This window comes from Hydractinia symbiolongicarpus, chromosome 5, assembly GCF_029227915.1.
Source record: "Hydractinia symbiolongicarpus strain clone_291-10 chromosome 5, HSymV2.1, whole genome shotgun sequence".
Taxonomy (NCBI): domain Eukaryota; kingdom Metazoa; phylum Cnidaria; class Hydrozoa; order Anthoathecata; family Hydractiniidae; genus Hydractinia; species Hydractinia symbiolongicarpus.
The window spans coordinates 25,595,059-25,614,537 of record NC_079879.1 but is presented as its reverse complement, the minus strand read 5'-3'; the positions used below and the strand labels follow the sequence as shown (position 1 = coordinate 25,614,537).

At 33.8% G+C, this 19,479-nt stretch overlaps 3 protein-coding genes across 4 annotated transcripts; all 3 read left to right on the top strand.

Annotated features, from left to right (window-relative positions):
- Positions 1-1,747: 1,747 nt before the first annotated feature.
- LOC130645650 (E3 ubiquitin-protein ligase MARCHF6-like) lies at positions 1,748-7,856 on the top strand. Its single transcript, XM_057451706.1, has 2 exons — positions 1,748-1,848; positions 3,441-7,856. Exon 2 carries the CDS (start codon positions 4,562-4,564, stop codon positions 7,088-7,090), a length of 2,529 nt encoding a protein of 842 aa, XP_057307689.1. The 5' UTR covers positions 1,748-1,848; positions 3,441-4,561; the 3' UTR covers positions 7,091-7,856.
- Positions 7,857-11,425: 3,569 nt separating this feature from the next.
- Positions 11,426-13,786, top strand: LOC130645649 (nuclear transcription factor Y subunit beta-like). Of its 2 annotated transcripts, none has more exons than XM_057451704.1 (2): positions 11,426-12,041; positions 12,467-13,786. In XM_057451704.1, exon 2 carries the CDS (start codon positions 12,482-12,484, stop codon positions 13,577-13,579), a length of 1,098 nt encoding a protein of 365 aa, XP_057307687.1. In that variant the 5' UTR covers positions 11,426-12,041; positions 12,467-12,481; the 3' UTR covers positions 13,580-13,786. The 2 variants fall into 2 exon arrangements, with proteins under 2 accessions (XP_057307687.1, XP_057307688.1); XM_057451705.1 differs by having other exon boundaries at positions 12,453-13,786.
- A 110-nt stretch (positions 13,787-13,896) lies between these two features.
- Positions 13,897-19,372, top strand: LOC130645646 (deubiquitinating protein VCPIP1-like). Its single transcript, XM_057451699.1, has 2 exons — positions 13,897-15,380; positions 16,349-19,372. Exons 1-2 carry the CDS (start codon positions 14,042-14,044, stop codon positions 18,556-18,558), a joined length of 3,549 nt encoding a protein of 1,182 aa, XP_057307682.1. The 5' UTR covers positions 13,897-14,041; the 3' UTR covers positions 18,559-19,372.
- The last annotated feature ends 107 nt before the right edge of the window (positions 19,373-19,479 follow it).

The window sequence follows — 19,479 nt, the reverse complement described above, 5'->3', positions numbered from 1 at the left end:
GGAAAAGGTTGGGTGGACAAAGAGAAAAAACTTGAAGGAGGGGAATCTTATAAATCTGGCAACTTTTGATGTATTTTGGACATTTTTATTTATTTTGCTTATTATCGCATTTGTACATTTTTGCATACTTTACTAAATTTGAACGAAGATAACTTTTGAATGCCTTGAGCTTTTTACTTCAAATTTTCAGGACTTTTTCAATACTCCATGATCTAGGTCCTGTACTAAAATACAACCAAAAAAGGATTATATTTACAGTGCTACTCTGATTTTAGTTACAAATTTTTTAGCCTACCCCCCAAAATTCAACTTTTGGACTTAAAAAAATAAAAATTTCAAAATCCGGTTTGACTTACATAACCATTTTAGTACAGGACCTGCATAATGTATGTATGAGTCATTTGGCCAAAAATGAAGCTTTAATTTAGTGTAGTTTTAAAAATATGGTGATTTGAAGATTTTTTTAGAAAATGGCAGATTTAGCAAGATTCTCGTCACGAAACACCTGTTTTTGCTTTTATTTTATTCAATATTCATTAGAAAACACAAATATATAACAAATTGTATGATTTAAAGAAGAAAAATTTTTTATTGGTGAGCCACCTTAAGTCTGGGACAGATAGAATTTATCAAGAGAGTCACATCACAGCATATATTGCGAGCTAAATCTATTCCCGTCCCCAGAGCTCTTTGAGAGTTTATCTCAAAGAGCTTTGGGGTCAAGAATGAGCTAAATCAATTCTGTTAACCGGATATTTATCGGTAAACTTTCTTATGCATCCTTCTCAACCTCGTACCCAAGGCCTGTTAATTTTTTCTATTGTAGCAGAAGGTTCCGTCCCAAAACAAAATAACCTAACAAACCCTAAGAACAGGTTGCCTTTTCTGTCATTTTTACCCGAAAGATCTTGGTAGAATTGTAAATTCCTTACTATTGAGATTGGGCATTGTGTGCGCCAATTCGACAACATTGAAACCAGAAAGATTTGTATGTAAGACAGTTTAAATGAGAAATCTAACCTTAATACTAATGCGATAGAACAAGCTATAAAATGACAAGTAGTGTCATCAAGTCGAACTTGAACCCTCTTGAGTCGAGTACTTCTTTTTGATAACCTGCTTTTTGTAAACAAAATCAAAAGAAACAGACGAAAAATCTTATGCTGTTTCACACTAAGTTGTTAAAAGAAGTTAAAAAGGAAAGACTTAAATCTGGTTAGTCCACAAAGAAATCTCAACAAACAAAACCATCACTGCAAATTGTATATATAAGCAGATACGCTAAATCGTGTTTGCAAATACAAGAACACACAATATAAGCCACGCTGTCTTTTAGTTTTAAAATGATGAAAATAACATAGAATGTGAAAATTATTATTTTCATAAAATATCCTCAAAATCCCCTCGTCCTCGTACATTGACTCTTGAAACCGTTGAAGCGGTGAAGTTCATAATAAAGGCAAAATGTTTTTTTTTGAAACACAAGTAGAAAAGGATTGGAAATGCTTGAAAGTGTATGATATTTCACCACATTGACATTGTTGTTGCTGGTTGTTTCTCAGTAAAAAGTAAATTTTTTATAGGTGGGTTGGTTGGAAAGAAGAGCGGCTAGAGGGTCGGAAATTCCTCACAATGCAACAGAATCCCGCCCTTTGGAAGGATAAAAACGCAACAGTTGTCTGATAAAAGAAGGAGAAAAGAAGCCTGGGAAAGAGGTTAGTCTTTCTCGTGTTTTTTGATCAGCGGCTAACTTGGTGATACATTTTACATTTTACGTCATATTCACACCCGGTGTTAAAAACAAATCAAGATGTCCGCTGGATAATTGACCAGGTTTCTCTTTTTCAGGTAAAAATATGGAAATAAATTTCTCTTTTTGTTAGAAGTATATATTAAAGACAAAACAGCTTAAAGTTTGTTACCACAAATGATTGCATGGGCTATTTCTATGTCACATTCACGCATTTTCAACTTTGTTTCCAGCTAAAATATTTTAGCTAGCCCAGCTGGCTAGCTAGCCAGGTCAGTCAGGGATAACCGCAAATTAGGCTATATTAGTCTAATTAGTCTGCGATAGCCTATTTAGGCGATTTATCTCTCCTAATTAGGCTATCAACATGGTTTTTGCTGCCTATTGCTGTTCTGTTGCATAATCACAATGATTTTATTAGCTACAAACATTCTATAGAACCCCCTTTTGATGGTCCAAATATATTTTTCTTTATTATTTGCGCTGTCAGAAGATTTAGCGTTTAGTTTGTTTTGATTAAGAACGCATCATGCGCTGTGTTACGGCTTCTTTGTGTTACGGCCACGGTTGCTCCTGAAAAAAGGCTAAATTTCCCGCGTGCATATTTTCAACATGATGATGTAATGAGCAACAAAACTCCGAAAGAAGTTGGCGCGACCAGACGTGGTTTTCGAGATAATCAGAAAAGAAGAAAACACATCTCCTAAATAGGAGATGATCTCCTAACTAGTCTATGGAAAATCTCCTAACTAAGCTACTATCTTAATTTGGCGTGATAGCCTAAATTTGCGGTTATCCCTGACTGTAGGTTCTGTTTTAGTCTAGGGAGGGGGTAAGAAGGGGACAGATTTTTTTAGTTTTTTTAATATTCCCCTTATTATTAACATTATACATTATATAATAAAGCAAAAGGAAATAAATGTTAGCCATTAGATGAGTTACGAATGTTTACAATGTTCCGTATATGTGCACGCATTCTGACAGTCAAGAAAAGAAGGACCACATAGCCAAATTGAATCTTTGTGGTAATTTATAGATTTTAAGGAATATAAGGTTAATATAGCTAGCTAGCTATATCTTTCTTGTTTAAGAGCAGACATTACCAATTTTAATGATAACGATAACAACAGATTAAATTGTCATTCCCCACGGCCCGTAAATTTTCTCAACAATGAGCTGCACCTAGCTGTCTGTTTTGCAAAGTGCACAAGTTTTGTTGCTGATGAAATTGGTAATATGGTAGACCCTAGATGTAAGTCTCAGGATTTCACATCAAGTCATCCAGAGTTGCCAGTAAAAAGAGAATGTTGGTGATAAAATTGAAATCACATAATTAAGATGTTCGCGTAATACAGATGTTATACAAAGGCAGAGAAAAAAGAAGGTTTTTTCAGTTCAATTTATGATTGCCCAAATGCCTGTTCGCTAATTATAGTGTTTTATCAGTTTAATTGTCACTTCTGCCTAAAGTTTAATCTCAAATGAATCTGTTGATTTTTACATTTTTAACAGGTCCTTTTTAGGGATAAAGCAATTTTGCCTTTTTAAAATTTTGTCATTATAAAATCTGGTAGTAAAATTCAATAACCAGCTCCAACAGTTTATTTAATTAACTACTTTTTACAAACATAACGTTAACCTTGAATGACATTAACAAAACTTAATAAGTACATGTTTGTATTTTTTCTAGGTTGCCCAACTAAAATAGATTTATTAGAATAATGGATGTTCTTGCACAAGAAAATGCACAAATGCAAGATAACTCGCCAGAAGAAGATATTTCTTTAACAGAACACGAATATCTACATCATGATGAATCAGACGTATGCAGAGTTTGCAGGATGGAAGCAACCCCAAACAACCCATTGCATTACCCTTGCATATGTACTGGGAGTATAAAGTTTATACATCAGGACTGCTTAAGAGCCATTTTCTGTAACAGTCAGGCACTCAGAGGAAGTAAGGTTTCCAAAATTACTAGATTTTTACTTATGTTAAAGTTACTATGGTTTTAGATATTTTTTGAAAATTTTGTTCGATTTCGGTTATCGGTTAAGATTTTATGGCCCATTAAATATTTGCTATTTTTGGGCCTTTTTGGGCCATTTTTAAGGAATTTCTGGGTTCTATGTTTGAAATTATATAAATTATAAAATTAGTTAGCAGTCACTTTGATTTCATATGGATTCTGTTGTAGTCCATAAGTTCTATGGATCGTGTACCAGTTTTGCAGAATTTTTTTCACATTTAGCTAAAAATTATAGCTCAAAACCACCTCTCGGACCTTTTTTCCTAAAAATTGACCAATTTTCCCTGCTTTTGAGGCCCAAATTTGGTTACACCTTATACAGCAATGTGGGAATCTGAATGGCATTGGGTAAAGTGCTTACTTTTGTACAGAGAAAACATTAAACTAAGCATTGAAATCGTATGTGGTTTCCATCAATGACCTTCAAACTTTCGAAAAAAACAGTTTAGGTAAAAAATTCTGCAAAACTGGTACACGATCCATAGAACTTATGGACTACAACAGAATCCATATGAAATCAAAGTGACTGCTAACTAATTTTATAATTTATATAATTTCAAACATGGAACCCAGAAATTCCTTAAAAATGGCCCAAAAAGGCCCAAAAATAGCAAATATTTAAGGGGCCATAAAATCTTAACCGATAACCGAAATCGAACAAAATTTTCAAAAAATTCCTAAAACCATAGTATCTTTAACATAAGTAAAAATCTAGTAATTTTGGAAACCTCACTTCCTTTCCTTATTGAGTATTGCCTGATTCTTACAGAAAATGGCTCTTAATGCAGTGGTTAGATCACAGTAAAAAAGAATATTGCGAATTATGTGCACATAAATTTACCTTTAAAGCTGTATACTCACCTGACATGCCGAAATCAATTCCAGTTCTTGAAATACTTCATGGTTTCTGGAAGAACATTATGAAAGCATTACAATATTGGTTGCATTACACCCTTGTCATAATTCTATGGTTAGGGGTGGTACCTCTGATTGCTTATAGAATTTACAAATGTTTATTTTCTGGTTCAGTAAAGTCACTACTGACATTGCCATATGATATGTTGACACTTGAAAGTATTTTTATGGATTGTGTGTTTGGAGCATTAGTGGTCTCAGTATCTATTGGTGGTTTTATAATGCTGTTATGGCTTAGAGAACAAGTCGTGGTGCATGGTGTACCCAACTGGCTAAACGATCAAGACCCAGAAGTACAAGGATTTCGCTTTATTGCTATAATCCGAAATCTTTTTGGCAACAGGCCAGAACAGCCTCAGGGGCCACCTCAAGAAAACTTGGTAGCTGATGATGAAGATCATGCAGGAGTTGCTAACGACATTGGTGATAATATGCCTGATGTTGCTGAACACAATGCAGAAAATAATCACGACAATGATGGTGGATGGAATCCTGATGCCATCATGGAAGATTTAACGTGGGAGAGGTTTTTGGGCTTGGACGGCTCATTCGTATTTTTGGAACACGTTTTCTGGATAATATCCTTAAATACATCATTCATCCTTGTGTTTGCATTTTGTCCTTATCATATTGGGCTTTTATTTATGACTATTTTATTTGGAAGTAAGAAGCTCAGTGGAAATACTTTAGATGGAGCAGTAATGTTACTTATTGGATATTTCGTTATTACTATCAGTATGGTTTTGCTTCATTACCTGCTCGGTTTTACCTCATTCAGAAGGTTGAGGAAGACAATTGCAAAGTGCTATATCGTACTGAAAGTAGCTATACTAATTGTGGTAGAAATTGGCTTTTTCCCACTTGTTTGTGGCTGGTGGCTTGACATATGTTCACTGCCACTGTTTGCAATTTCTCTTCAGGATAGAAAAGACAGTTTAGAATATGCACCTGTGACTGCTACTTTCCTTCACTGGCTTGTTGGGATGTTGTATGTGTTTTATTTTGCATCATTTATCATCTTGTTGCGAGAAATATTGAGACCTGGTGTGTTATGGTTTTTAAGAAATATTAACGATCCTCAATTTCATCCTGTAAAGGAGATGATTCAGTTAAGTGTGTTTCGCCACGCAAGGAGATTCGCGTTGTCTTTAATTGTCTTTGGAAGTACTGTTTTGGTGGTAGTGTGGATTCCAGTTCAACTGATAAAGTTATTCTCATCAGGATTTATACCATTCAACGTTTCGTTGAATATTGATGCACCTATCAGTGAAATGTCGCTTGAGTTATTGTTATTACAAGTTGTTTTGCCTGCTTTTCTTGAACAAGGCCATGCACGAAAGTGGCTTAAAGATTTTATTCGGCTTTGGACACGCGTTGTTTCAAAGGTTCTAGATATGCGTTCATACATTATTGGAGATGTTGATTTAAAAACAGTGAATGCTTATCAGATTGTGTATGTGGATGCAATGGGCAGGTGGCAAAAAGGTCCTTTACCCAAAGGATTACCTCTCGAGAATGCACTTGAAGGGGTGGGTTCTCCGATAGTGCGATCATACCATCGTTCTCAATACTTTAAAATCAGAGTATGCATGTTTATTATGATTGTCATGGTATCATTCATAATGGCTGCAGTAATGGCGTTCACCTTGCCAGTTATAATTGGACGAAACCTTCTTGCATTGGTGTTTGGTGATACTGTCGTTCATGAATTATATACCGCAGCTGTTGGTTTCTATGTGATTTGGTTAACTTTAAGAATATTAGTTGCTGTCTCTTCATGGTATCCAGTTGGTTTTAGCACGGTATACAGAAAGGCGAAATGGCTTCTTTCAATAGTTTCAAAAGTTATACTAGGTACTCTCGCTTTATTTGGTATCACGCCGTTCCTTCTTGGTATTATTTTTGAACTCGTTGTAGTGATTCCTCTACGTGTTCCATACGACCAAACCCCGGTTATATACATATGGCAGGATTGGGCGTTAGGTGTGCTCCATTTAAAGATCATGTGCGCACTCATTATGGTCGGCCCCAATTGGTGGTTACAAAATGCTATAGATAGAGCTTACCGCAATGGGTTTGCAAACATCGATTTAACGTTTATAATGAGCACAATATTTTACCCAGTGATTAACACGTTGATGTTGGCGATAACCATTCCATATGTCGTCACTGCGGGCGTTCTTCCGTGGCTAGGAGTCTCTGAAGACAATTCATTGCTGTGTTTGCGACGCGTGTATCCTGTAATGATGTGCATTATACTTCTTGCTGCTATCATTATCTTTCAAGGGAAACAGTTTAAAGCTTTGTACGAGAGGATTAGAAACGAAAAGTATTTAATAGGTAAAATCTTGGTAAATTATGAGCCACAAAATGATAACACAAAGAATGTAAAATAAATTTCAGAATGTGACATTTTTTCATGTTTATACCTTATTCATATTATATTATTAGCGCGTACTAATTTTCGCGCCTTTGGGCAAAGAAGTTTGTTGATAGACGGAATTCAGCACATGATTTATGCGCAAAAGTAATTATACGGCCGATTGCGGAAAGGAGTTATAAATACACATTTGTCTTTATAAAACCCTATTTTTTTCTTTATTGTTTGCTCCGAAAGTTAAGCTCTTGCGAAAATTAACACTTGCAGAAAACCTTCATATTGTCATTGCGCGAAAATGAATACGAGCGGAAATTAGTACTTATGAGGTAATTGTCGTTTTCGTGCATTATATAGGTATTGCTTGTGTTTATATTTTCATTTTTGTTTACACAATAGGCGCGAAACTATTTTTTTCAAATTGAGTCACTTTTTTCCAGCTAGAAATGCATGAACATAAGAGCTTATTTGCAAGTTCGGTCATCATGCTGCAGTATTTGTATATTTTACTCAAATTTTGAGTTTCTTAAATGGCTTTGTTTTTCTCCGCTTTCTCATTCTTTTAGTATCAAATTTTTGAAACGAAAGAAGAAATTGTTGAGGCTTATATTTTATCCCAGTAAAACGTGTTGAAATCACTTAGGAAATCGCAAATGTAGCCATCGACGATTTTTCAAATATAGACCCATGGAATGGCTTTAATTTTTTCTCCATTTTAACTTTTAGTCTTGTTATATTTATTTTCTTACTGTTGGTCATTTTGAATAAAAATAAAGTAAACAAAATGTTTTCATTTTAAATACTAAAGAAATTTTTAAACACATTACATTGATCAGGATGCTTGGCAAACATTAAAATCAGACGCACGACCTTGAAAGTTTCTTTTTACGAAATTTTCCCTCAAGGTTACTGCAAGGGAAAAATGATTTTTAATGGTGAAAAAATTTCGATTCTTCTGGTGCTCATTGTTTTCCAAGAGGACTTAAATGTTTAACAATATTTTGGTTTGTTTCCCATTCGTCTTTAATGTGGAAAGTAATATCAAGAAGAAAAACTTTTCGCCTGTTTTTCAAGTTCTTTTTGCTACATGTTATATCTTGCGATATAAAATCTGTTTTAGTAAAAAAAATTATATTTTTGGTTATTTCCCCCCAAAAAATAATTACAAAAACAACACAAAGGACTAGAATGGTCCTATAAGGAAGAACGTTACCGTCTATCAAAACTGCTTATGGTAATCTTATGGTAACCAAAACTGTAGGTCCCATTTCGGATTTGCCAGGATGGTCTGAGATTTCAGTACAACCATGTCAAATTTCCAGAAATTCCAAAATTCCAAAAAGTTGATCTTTTAATAAGTACACTGTAGCTCAATAAAATCTTTTATGCAGTAAGCTTTTTTTTCCAAAACATTTCCTATTTTTTTATTGCAAAATAAATTACGCGAAATCTAGTTTCGCACATATTTTTTCCACAGAGAATTGAATAAACACGTCTAAAAATAGTTTCCAAATGTTGATAGGTTAAACATTACTGCAGATTAACGGATGCCCATAAATAGAAAGAATTTTGCCATGCGAGATCAAATTTTTGAGAACATTAGCTAAGTTTTTGGTAAAGGTTTCGTGTACTTATTTATATGTGTCTTCACACAGCCTTGAAAGATTGTTCCATAATGGCGCTGGACGAAATGTTTGTCTGGGTCAAAAATGTAAAAAAGGCAACGGCTCCTGGTATATCTAAGTCGATAGTTACATTTTATCACGTAAATAGAAAACTTTAATTTCGTGAATTTTATTTTGTTCTCTTAATAGTCAACACTTCGGCTTCTATTAACTACGAAATTTTCTAGCATTTTTCTTCGACGTTATGACAAAATTACGCTATTGAGTAAACATAACATCAAACTCCTGGAAGTAGATAAGAGATGCTTTTTGTTTTTTCCTTATTATTTCACTTTCACGAACGGGACACCACCTTGCATTTGCAATGGACACTTTGTTTTTAGGAACAGGTAAAGTAACGAACTCGTAAAACTTTTTTACGACTGTGACGAACATCTCGATAAAAATGTTCTGATTTTCAAAAAACAAAAAAAATTTTTCAAAAGAAACAACCTAAAATTGACGTCTTTTGCTCTGCTTTATCTGTGTTTTTTCCGCCGTAACAGACAAGAAGAAAACGCCCTTATAAAGTAGTACAATATGCAGGATACAGTGTTCGTTTCAATTACTCTTTGTCTCATACCTAGCCGATGCGCGTCCTGGCTAACACCTAAGAGCTAAAAATATTAGCTTTGTTTACCTCGGCTGAGCTACCATTGTGATATAATTCGTTTCCAGATTTATGTTTCGACTAGGCTGTCGCAAAATATTATATTACAAAAGCACATCGGCGGCGCCTACGCATAAAAACTGAAAGCCATTTTTGAACTAGATTTCGCATGCCAACACTTCTCGCGTCTGGTCGTTTTGACCTAAGAAGTAAAATACACCGTATCATAAAACGCAAAAGATAATATTTCAAACTAACTGCTTGATAATCATCATTTTTTCCTGTTTTCGTGATTTTTTTAATATCTTCCCTATGGTAGCGATAGATTATGCGCGGAGGGGAGAGAATCGCAGCATCGTTGTTGTTTTTTAGGAAACAGTTGCTCCACCCGCAAACAGTCGCTCCACACTTTCGTCTCCTTCACGCTTACTTAATGACTCCGCACTTTAAAGGAGGGGGCGAGGTTTGGGGTAACTGTTTTTATGTGGAGCACACGTTAACGGGGTGAAACCTGTGTTAAAGTGTGGGGCGACTTACCTTTACGAAACAACAACCCACACGTGTTCGTGTGAAATCCGTGTGTAACAATAGCTCATTTCGGGTTCTGGTTAACCATTTCGGGTTTTGTGTCTATCGCGCACTCAAAGCGGAAAATTAGCCCTGGAAATTTGGTAGCTTAAAAGAGAAAGTGAAGTAGCGTCGTGATGGTGAAGATCATTTAATTGTTTAAATCCTTCATCATGCATTTTTCTAAAGCAAAAGCAGGAGAAAAACTTATCAGTAGCCAACTTAGCTTTTAGCTGGCTCTAGCTGTAGCTGCTATATTATTTACAATCATGGACAAATAAAACAAAAACAGTTTTTTAGTCTTTTTTGAAACAGGGACAAAAGGGTCAATTGGCGACCTTTTTGAGTCGCTAACTTGGCATTCCTAGGTCAGGTTGCTAGCTATAGAGAGTTTCGCTAGTGACATTCTTTAGCAGGCATGTACAACAAAATAATGCAATTCGTGACCCACAAAATTCGCGAAATTTGGGAATAATGGTCCATTTGACGCCAGCAACAGTTAGCATATTTCAAGAGTATGTAACCAAATAACCTGAGGTCTTAACTTCTTAGTTAGATGTGAAACTTTGGTAGTTTGAAATGCATAACTCTAATATGAAACAACTAATGTGGTCACTTGTGGAAGCTAAATTCAAAATTAAGTGCCCTGTTTCGTTATATTTTGTCCACAATTGTAGTAAAACTTTAAGAATTATGATCATTGATACTGTATGGAAACTGTTTCAGTTTTTTTATTTCTGCAAACTTTAAACCACATAAATCTTGAGGGACAAGTGGTATAGGGTCTGACAAAAGTTTTTTATTACTGTTTCTAAGCTTTAGGGAACTACATAATCAAAACTTTATTTCTTTTTACCCAGTGTGAACAATATATGTTGTTTTCATGTGTTAAGAAGCGTTTTCATGTGATAAACTGTTCAAACCAATAAATTATGAACTAGTATACAATTAATTTATTCCATGAAATTAACAAATCATGAAATTAATGCGGTTTTTCAAAATTTGCATTAATTTAGTGACTGTTAATTAAATGCAGTGTTAAGTTAAAGACTGTTAATTTCATGACTCTTTAATTAAAATACTGTTAATTTGGTAACTTTTTTACAATATATATATATAAAAGCCTAAAAAACATAATACAATTTTTTTTACGAAGTTTCTCCTATTTCCTTCTCATCGGACGATAGCTCAACGGTGTTGTGTTTTTTAGCGATCTTTTTTAAAATAGCTTTTGCATAATCATCATACAGAAAATTAACTGAAAGCACCTTTTCTTTAAATTTTTAAATTTTTAACATTGTCTTTCCAAACAACGAAAAATTTTATTTCCAAACTGCCCAATTCAATTTCATTGAACCGCGTTAATATTATGACTGTTAATTTAATTCACATTAATTTCTTGTCTCGTTAATTTCACGGAATAAGTTAAGCCGCCATTATTAGTAGCATGCCTTGAAAATGTTTTAATCAGCCAATTATAATTTAGAGACTTTTTTTATTAAGTAAGTATTTGGTTCCAATTTTTCAAATCTTTACTATATTTAGTTTGTTGTTATCATTTTTTGCTCTAAATGGGCATAATTAAAGTTCCCACTGTTACATTTTGACTGCAAACATTTGCTACTACTAAAGGTGAGTATGGAACACTTTCAGGTAACAGCACGAAAGAGAGAATAAAACTATATTTACATTTCATGTACGTTTATGTTTAGCTAAACTATTATGTTTAGTTAAACATCGTACATGAAATGTAAAAATATTCTTAAATGTCTTAGTTTGTCATCTACTATCAACATATATTTCTTTAAATTTTTCTTGGAACAACAACACCCTAATAGCCAATGCATTGGCAGGCTATGAAGGTAAACATGTTTAAATCTCGTGATAATTGTATATCATAAACAAGAGTAACTTGTAACAATAGTGTTTATTTGTCAATAATGTCCTATTATGTTATATTTTCCTAATTAATTGCTTGTTTTAAGAGTTTAAACGAACTATTTATGAGATTTACACAAGATTTCCATGCTGCATGAATTATCCTGTCATGTATACATAGACAAATCTTAAGAAACAAGCTTTTAGGATTCTCACAAAATTTTATCGCAAACAAATACACAGATCACCAGGTTAGCTTATTAAATTTTAATTATTATTGAATAAAACCATATCTCTACATTGATTAAGTTTGAATACATATATCTCTTATTAATAGTTCCAAGAAAAATAGTATGAAGACAAATCAGCTAAGAGGGAATTTGAGGTTATATATCTAACAGTCTAGTACATCGATTAAAAGAAGGTCATTGTTATACTTTGTCTGACCCATGCTAACATGACAAAAACATGTTAAGCTAAATTACAACATTACAAGTGTTATATATAATATATTGGATTACTTGGATTACATAAATTATGCAACTTATTTAATTTGAAAAGATTGTGAGAACAAAGTTGAATGTCTTAGACCCATTTTAGTTTTCAAACCTTAGTCCTTTTTTATATTTAAGTATGCATTAACTGCTCTAAAATCTTATTAGGTTTTTTATTTTAGGTATTAACAGTAAATATGTCTTCTGCATTTGCTGGAAATGCTGCTGGCAGAAGGGAACCAATTACACAAGCATCTGTTCAAAAGATGTTGGATGAAAACACTCAACTTATTCAAGCCATTATGGAATATCAAAATCAAGGGAAAGCTAGAGAGTGTGCTCAGTATCAGCAACTTTTACACAGAAACTTAATCTTTTTAGCCACACTTGCTGATTCTACGTTAAATCAGCAGCAAGCTCAACAACAAAACCAAACTCAGAATTCACAAGCAGTTACTTCAGCAACACAATCCTCTCATCAACCACAGCAAACAAATCAACAGTTTCAGCAACATCCCCAAACTGTGATGCAGCAACAACAACAACAACAACCAGTTACTCCTTCCCAGCAGCAGCAACAAACATCACAGTCTCAGCACTTGCAACAGCAAATCCAACAACAGCAGCAACAACAGAAACTTCAACAGCAACAAATGCTGCAACAACAACAGCAAATGCAACAGATGCAGCAGAAAAATAATAGCACAACACCTCCAAATACTGCATTCCAAAATCTCATCCAAAACTCAAATAGCAATGGTACTGCTAATCTTTCTGCTTCTGTAGCCAATACTAGTAGTAGCTCTGTTACGAACAATTCTACCTCTTCTAGTGCTCCTACATCAAGTATCGACTCATCATCTACTGCTGAAAGTAATAATACAAATGCAAATCCTGCAGCAATTTCATCCACAAATCTTTCAATTCAAAGTCCAGGCAATGCAACTAATAGCCAAAAAATCAGTAATCCAACTATGATGACGACTACCAACATGAACCATGCTCGGGTAGCTATGTTGGGCTCTTATGGACAACAGGGTATGGCTATGCCAAACATGTTAAATGCAAATATGCCACGTTCTAACATGATACCTCCAAACATGATGCCTGGTTTAACGCAATCTGCATTAATGTCTAATATGATTCAAGGTGGGATGTCTGCAGCTCCATCTGCTGAAATGATTCAAAATATGTTAATGCAACAGCGGATGTCACAATCAACATTACCTGACAGTCAATTTCAAGGTGGCTCACCAATGCCACCTGGCAGTGCCCCACCATCTTCAGGATTTTAAAACACTTAGCCAACAACTTAGCAATGTCACTACTGCTGAACAATTGGTGTTTATAACACGAACTGGAATGCAATATGTCATATTTAACAATTACGTTAAAAAATGCTGACTAGAAGTTCCAATGAATTGTGCAAACATTTTTGATGATGTGACATTTATAAATCTTGTTTGTACCTATATGTTTTAAATAACTTAAGATAATATAGAGTACTTTCTTTTTCTTTCTGGGATTAGCATGTGCAAGAATTTACCTTTTTCACTGTGTCTATTGTTCCAAATAATCATTTTCTATAGGAGAAATTTTGTCTGTAAAGGGTTTTGATATAACTATGTGATCCTAAATTTTATATCACACTTTTTAAAACTTTAAGAACTACATTGACTTTTAATTTTTTCTAGTATGGAGATGTTTCAAAGATAAAATTCCATACTTTAAAATATATTTTAGGTATAAAACCAAATATGCAAGTTCTAACTGGTTTTTGTCCTAATTCAGATTGTGGAAAGCAACTCTATTTTGCATCAGATGTGGAGTCATTAGTTGAATGCACTGGTTGCTCGCAGGATCACTATCCCAAAAACCTGATTGATGTGAAGCCAGTTACAAATCCAACATTAGCTATACAAAATTTGCTTCAAAGCATGTTAGTTAAGGCTTTACCTGTGTCATATAAAAGGAACAATGACTCCATTAAAGTGAAAGGTTTGTCTAATTATGGCAGCAAATTAATATCACCTTTGTTAACTAGGTATGGTTTAGATAAGTCTACACAACAAGTTAGGTTATTAGAGACAATGGGGCAAGGTGATACTTTTGACTGTTCACATTTAGCGGATTATGCATTTCGAATTGAGGAAAAAAAGTTGCTTATATCCGGATACGGACGTGACGTGTCTGCTGAGTATCTGGCTGACACGTTAAAAGAAATTTCCAATGTGAATGATAATGAGGAAAGGATTGTTCCAATTCATGCTGATGGGGATGGACATTGTTTATTACATGCTGTCTCAAGGGCATTAGTAGGACACGAACTGTTTTGGCATCCGTTAATGAAGAATTTAAAGGATCATTTAATTTTGCGTAAGGATGATTACAAAAATCTTCTATCAGATTTCTTTGAAGATTCAGACTGGGATAGTATAATCAGGGAAGCAGACCCTAATTATCTTCCTGCAACAGGAGAGGTCTTTGGATTACGAAATATACACATATTCGGACTTGCAAATGTATTGCATCGGCCAATTCTTCTTCTTGATAGCTTAGAAGGTATGCAATCAAAAGGTGACTATGCTGCCATGTTTGTCCCAGCATTAACTCCTGTTGAAAAATGTCAAAACAAAGAAAAAACCCTGCACAAACCAATTGTAATTGCATGGAGTAGTAAAGGTCGAAATCATTTTGTTCCACTTGTTGGGATCAAGGAGAAGCCATTGCCTAAAATACCGAATTACATGTTACCAAAACTTTGGGGTTTACCACAGGAACTTTTAACACAGTATATTGATTTCGATAGTGGGTCATGTATCATTGGTGGTGGAAAAGCTTTAACTGAACAATATTTAACAAAACTAGCTACAGCAATGGAAAAACACTTCACTGTATTGAATGGTGTTGCTCCAATTGTAGTTCAAGATGTCTATCAATATATTATTCAACCAAATAGTGCGATACAAGTCACTACAGAGGTAGTCACTGAAACAGCTCGAAGTATTGTTAAGGAAGAGAGATTGTACAGATGTTTGTTATGCAAAGTTGTTTTTGAAGAAGCTAATCCTTGTCAACTTTCTTGGCTTGAACCAGGTAAAAAATATATATGTAATTTAAATAACTTTTAATGTTAATGAATTTCTACAAATGTGAAATATAAGTTTTAAAAAAGGGTAAGAGTATGGACATTAAATGCTATTTTACTAAAACTTTACTTATGCTGTATTTCTTTTTATTACAATTTTATATAGCAGTATGTTAAAAACCTTGCTTGATGCTGTTTAACTTATTTTCAGCAGTTACCTATCAAAAAATGAGAACACTAATATAAAAATATAAACTTTTTTCTTTTAAAGTTGTTTGATTTTAAAAAAAGGAAAGAAAAAAAAAACAGGGAAATAATGAGAAATAATTCGAAGAATATAAATAATGAAATAGATTTAATAAAGTTTATTGGTAGAATCCCAGTTAAATTTTAGGGCTTGCTGCTCCTGTTTAGAAAATTTAAAAATAACTTCAATGGTTACTTTTCACAGCTTCTGTCATTGAGACTGTTCTTTAATATTTATGGGGCTGGAGCATTTTTTTTTTCTTTTTTAAAAACTGACATACTAATAGAAAATTAAGGAGTAATGTTCGGACAAGTACTAAAATAATTTTCAGATTAGTTTTAAAATTGTTAAACACCATTTTTAACATTGCTCTTGAATCTCTACTTGGCAGATGAAGCCTAAACAGCATTAAAAAATGCAAAATAGTGTTTTCAGAATGTTGGCATTAACAAAGAAGTAACACTCTGAGATGAACCTGAGAATTGAAGAAAATGATCTTGCCCGTTTATAAAAATGTGTGCTAAATTATGTTTTAAACCTTCACCTAACCTCAGCATATAGCAAATTAAGAATGCAAGTTGAAATGTAGAAAGGGTCAGGGTAATAAAGATGAATTATTTGTCTAAAAATTAATAGGTGAAATCAATTTGCAAGTTTTATGGAGTTGAGAGCAGCTTTAAATTATTGCTATACATTACTATTGAGTTCCATATTTTGATGTTATTTTAGACGGAGAATTGTATGAAATTGCGAAAAAAACACATGGCACTTTAAAAGATGGCTACAAGTACAAATTTCCCCATCATAATAATATTACTTGTTCTTATAATGCTGCAAAAGACAGACTGATGTTTGTTCAAAACGTTGACACTTTAAGATGTAAACATTGCCAGGGAAGCATGCGCATGTTAAAAGCTGATGGCAGTCTTGTATATTTCAATGGTGATCAACTGTTGACACCAGCTTCAAAGCAAAGTAAATGCAATTGTGGATTTAAACATTACTGGGATGGCAAAGAATATGATAATTTGCCAACAAATATACCTGTTTTGCTGGAATGGAATAACGAAACAAAGTCTGATTTTGTGTATTGGTTCCAAGATGAATCAAACAAATCTCTTAATTCTAATGTATACGAACTTGCACAGAATGTTGTACAAAAACACTTTCCTGGCGAGTTTGGCAGTGAACGTTTGGTTCAGAAAGTTGTTGATCAAATATTGAGAGTAACTTTATCAAAAAAGTCAGAGGAGAAAAATAAAACCTCCATACCAGCAGAAGTACCACCAACTCCAACTAAAATTATTTTGACCGGAGCAAAATCTAAAACATTGCACAAAGAAGAATTAAATACTAGCTTAAGTGAAAAAATTTTGAAGAAAAAAATTGAGCATGGTGCGTCACTCAAGCAGAAAAGGTCAAGTACATCCCCCTTAAAACAGTTATTGCATGGGGAAGAACACACTAAGAAACTCCCGGAGGAAAAGTCAGGTATGCAACAAGAAACAAAGAAGGCCTTACCAAGGGTACCCAAAATTCGTATTTCACTTGCAAATTCAAGAACAAGTGAAGTTTTTACACTGAGAGAAGACACAATGTATGCTGACTTACAAAGTTTTATTGAAGAGAAGTTTTATGTACCAAAACAAGAACAGATTATTAAATATGGATTCCCACCTAAAACGTTACAAATTCCGTCTGAGTCATCAACATTATTTAGTATGAAACCAGGTGAAAGGCTTACTGTACATGGGATGAAAGAACAAAAAGTTGACACAGCTGAAAGTGTTAAAATGGAAGTGGACCTTCTGAACGAAACAACAACTGTAGAAACCTCAACTGAAACATCTGCTAATGAAGACATAGAGCCAGATATGTTCTCATCTTTTTTTTCAAGCTTGTTACAAAATGTCAATTTATGGGACTGGGCATGTACTCAGCGCAGTTTGTTTCAACCCAATGGCATATTTTATAAGCAAGCTGTAAAAGATCTTGGTTTTCTCAAGAATAATCAACACATATCGTTACCATATTTTCCAAATAAAATTTTTTCTTATCACGAACAATCGGATGAACTCTTTTTGTGTCTTGGAGAGACACACGTGCATGTTCAGGAGTTAACTCCAGAACAGTTAATACTTGCTGAAAAGCAAACTGAAGTTAAAAATAAAAAAGTCTCCATGCATACGGTCCAGACAGAGTCACAATCAAGCTTGTTCAGTACTTTATCTCATTCCATGTCCACAAAGTCAAACGTTGTTGCATTTTCTGGTGTTGGACATTCAATGGTTGATAACACTGCCAGTGATACTACCCTACCAACTGCTGCCCATCTGCAGAATAATGTAAATTTTATAACAAACGAAAATGCAGGTAAAGCTCAGCAAGACTCAAGCAGAGAAAGCATCACTGACCGATTGGACAAAGAAAATGTAACAGACCAATTAAATCATAAAAACATCGTAGAACAATCGAGGCAAGAAAACATGATAGAACAGTCGAATTATGAAGACATCACTAATCAATCAAAACAAGAGAGCATCCCAGACCAATTAAACCATGAAAATGTCAGAGAACAAACAAACCAAGAAAATGTAAGAGAACAATGTGACCATGAAAACATCACAGAACAATCGGACCAAGGTTATATCTCAGAAAAATTAAACCATGAAAATGTCTTTGATCAGTCGAAACAAGAAAGTATGGAACAATCGAGTCAAGAAAACATCACAGACCATATAACACATAAAAACATAAAAGAATCAAACCAAGAAAACAGTACAGAGAAAACGCTTGCAGACAACAGCAAGAATGAAAGAACTACAAACGATTTGCAAGAAAGTAATATTGATGAAACAATGCATGTCGATTCTGAACCAATTGGAAACTCAAATACTGATGGCTTGTCGAATAGAATGATTGAGGATGCGACGTCATGAGTTCTTATAAGAATGGAAATATAAATTTGTAGCAATTTAAATGTTACATGATATTTATAAATCGAGTTAGTTCAACTTGTTCATATAAAGTAGGGAGCTAAAAGAATTAGCCAGAATTAATTTTTTGAAACTCTGAGCATATACACGTTTTAAGAGGAAATTTAAATGACTTTGTATTAACTGTACAGTTTAAAGAAAGTAATGGAAGAAATACTCTCGAAAATGATCGAGCATTTTGCTATAGTTTTGAAAGGTTGTTTTGTTTTGTTTTTTTCGTTCTAAAAACAAAAAAGGGCTGCTTGTTTTTGTCAAACTTCTGACAGGAAAAGAATCGTAACATGTGAAATGATGACGGTAGATGTATACCTAATCCGTCTTTCTTAAAAGTATTTTTGTATTTAAGAACTATTATAGCTTTGCAATGAGTAGAGTAAGTTTTCTGTGTAGGAGTTCTCTAATTATTTCAAATAAAATATACAGTATTTTCGCAGTCTGTACAGTCAAATTTGAGGGTGGAAAAACGTTTCGAAAAAGAAACATCGTTTTTGTTTGTGCTTATTGACGTCACAAAAGCATCAACGTTTTTAGACAAGTGATTTTTTTTGGAAAGAAATTTTTACCATGGCAAGTTTGGCTGTATATTTTAACTGTATGATATGCTGGTCATGTGATCTGTATTTTAAATTCTTAGTAAATTATATGAGAAACATTTGATGTCCTGATGTACACTTTATTTTTTAAGTTCGTTATAGCGAGAGTATAAAAATCATATTTGTAAAATAATTTTGAACAAAAAAACGAAGTTCACACTTTTCCCAAACACTTCTTTCCTGATTGCTGTTTTGACAAAAACAATAATCGTTTTGTACAAGCTATTATATTTTAAAAAATTGAAACCACATTTTGTAGAATATGTATACT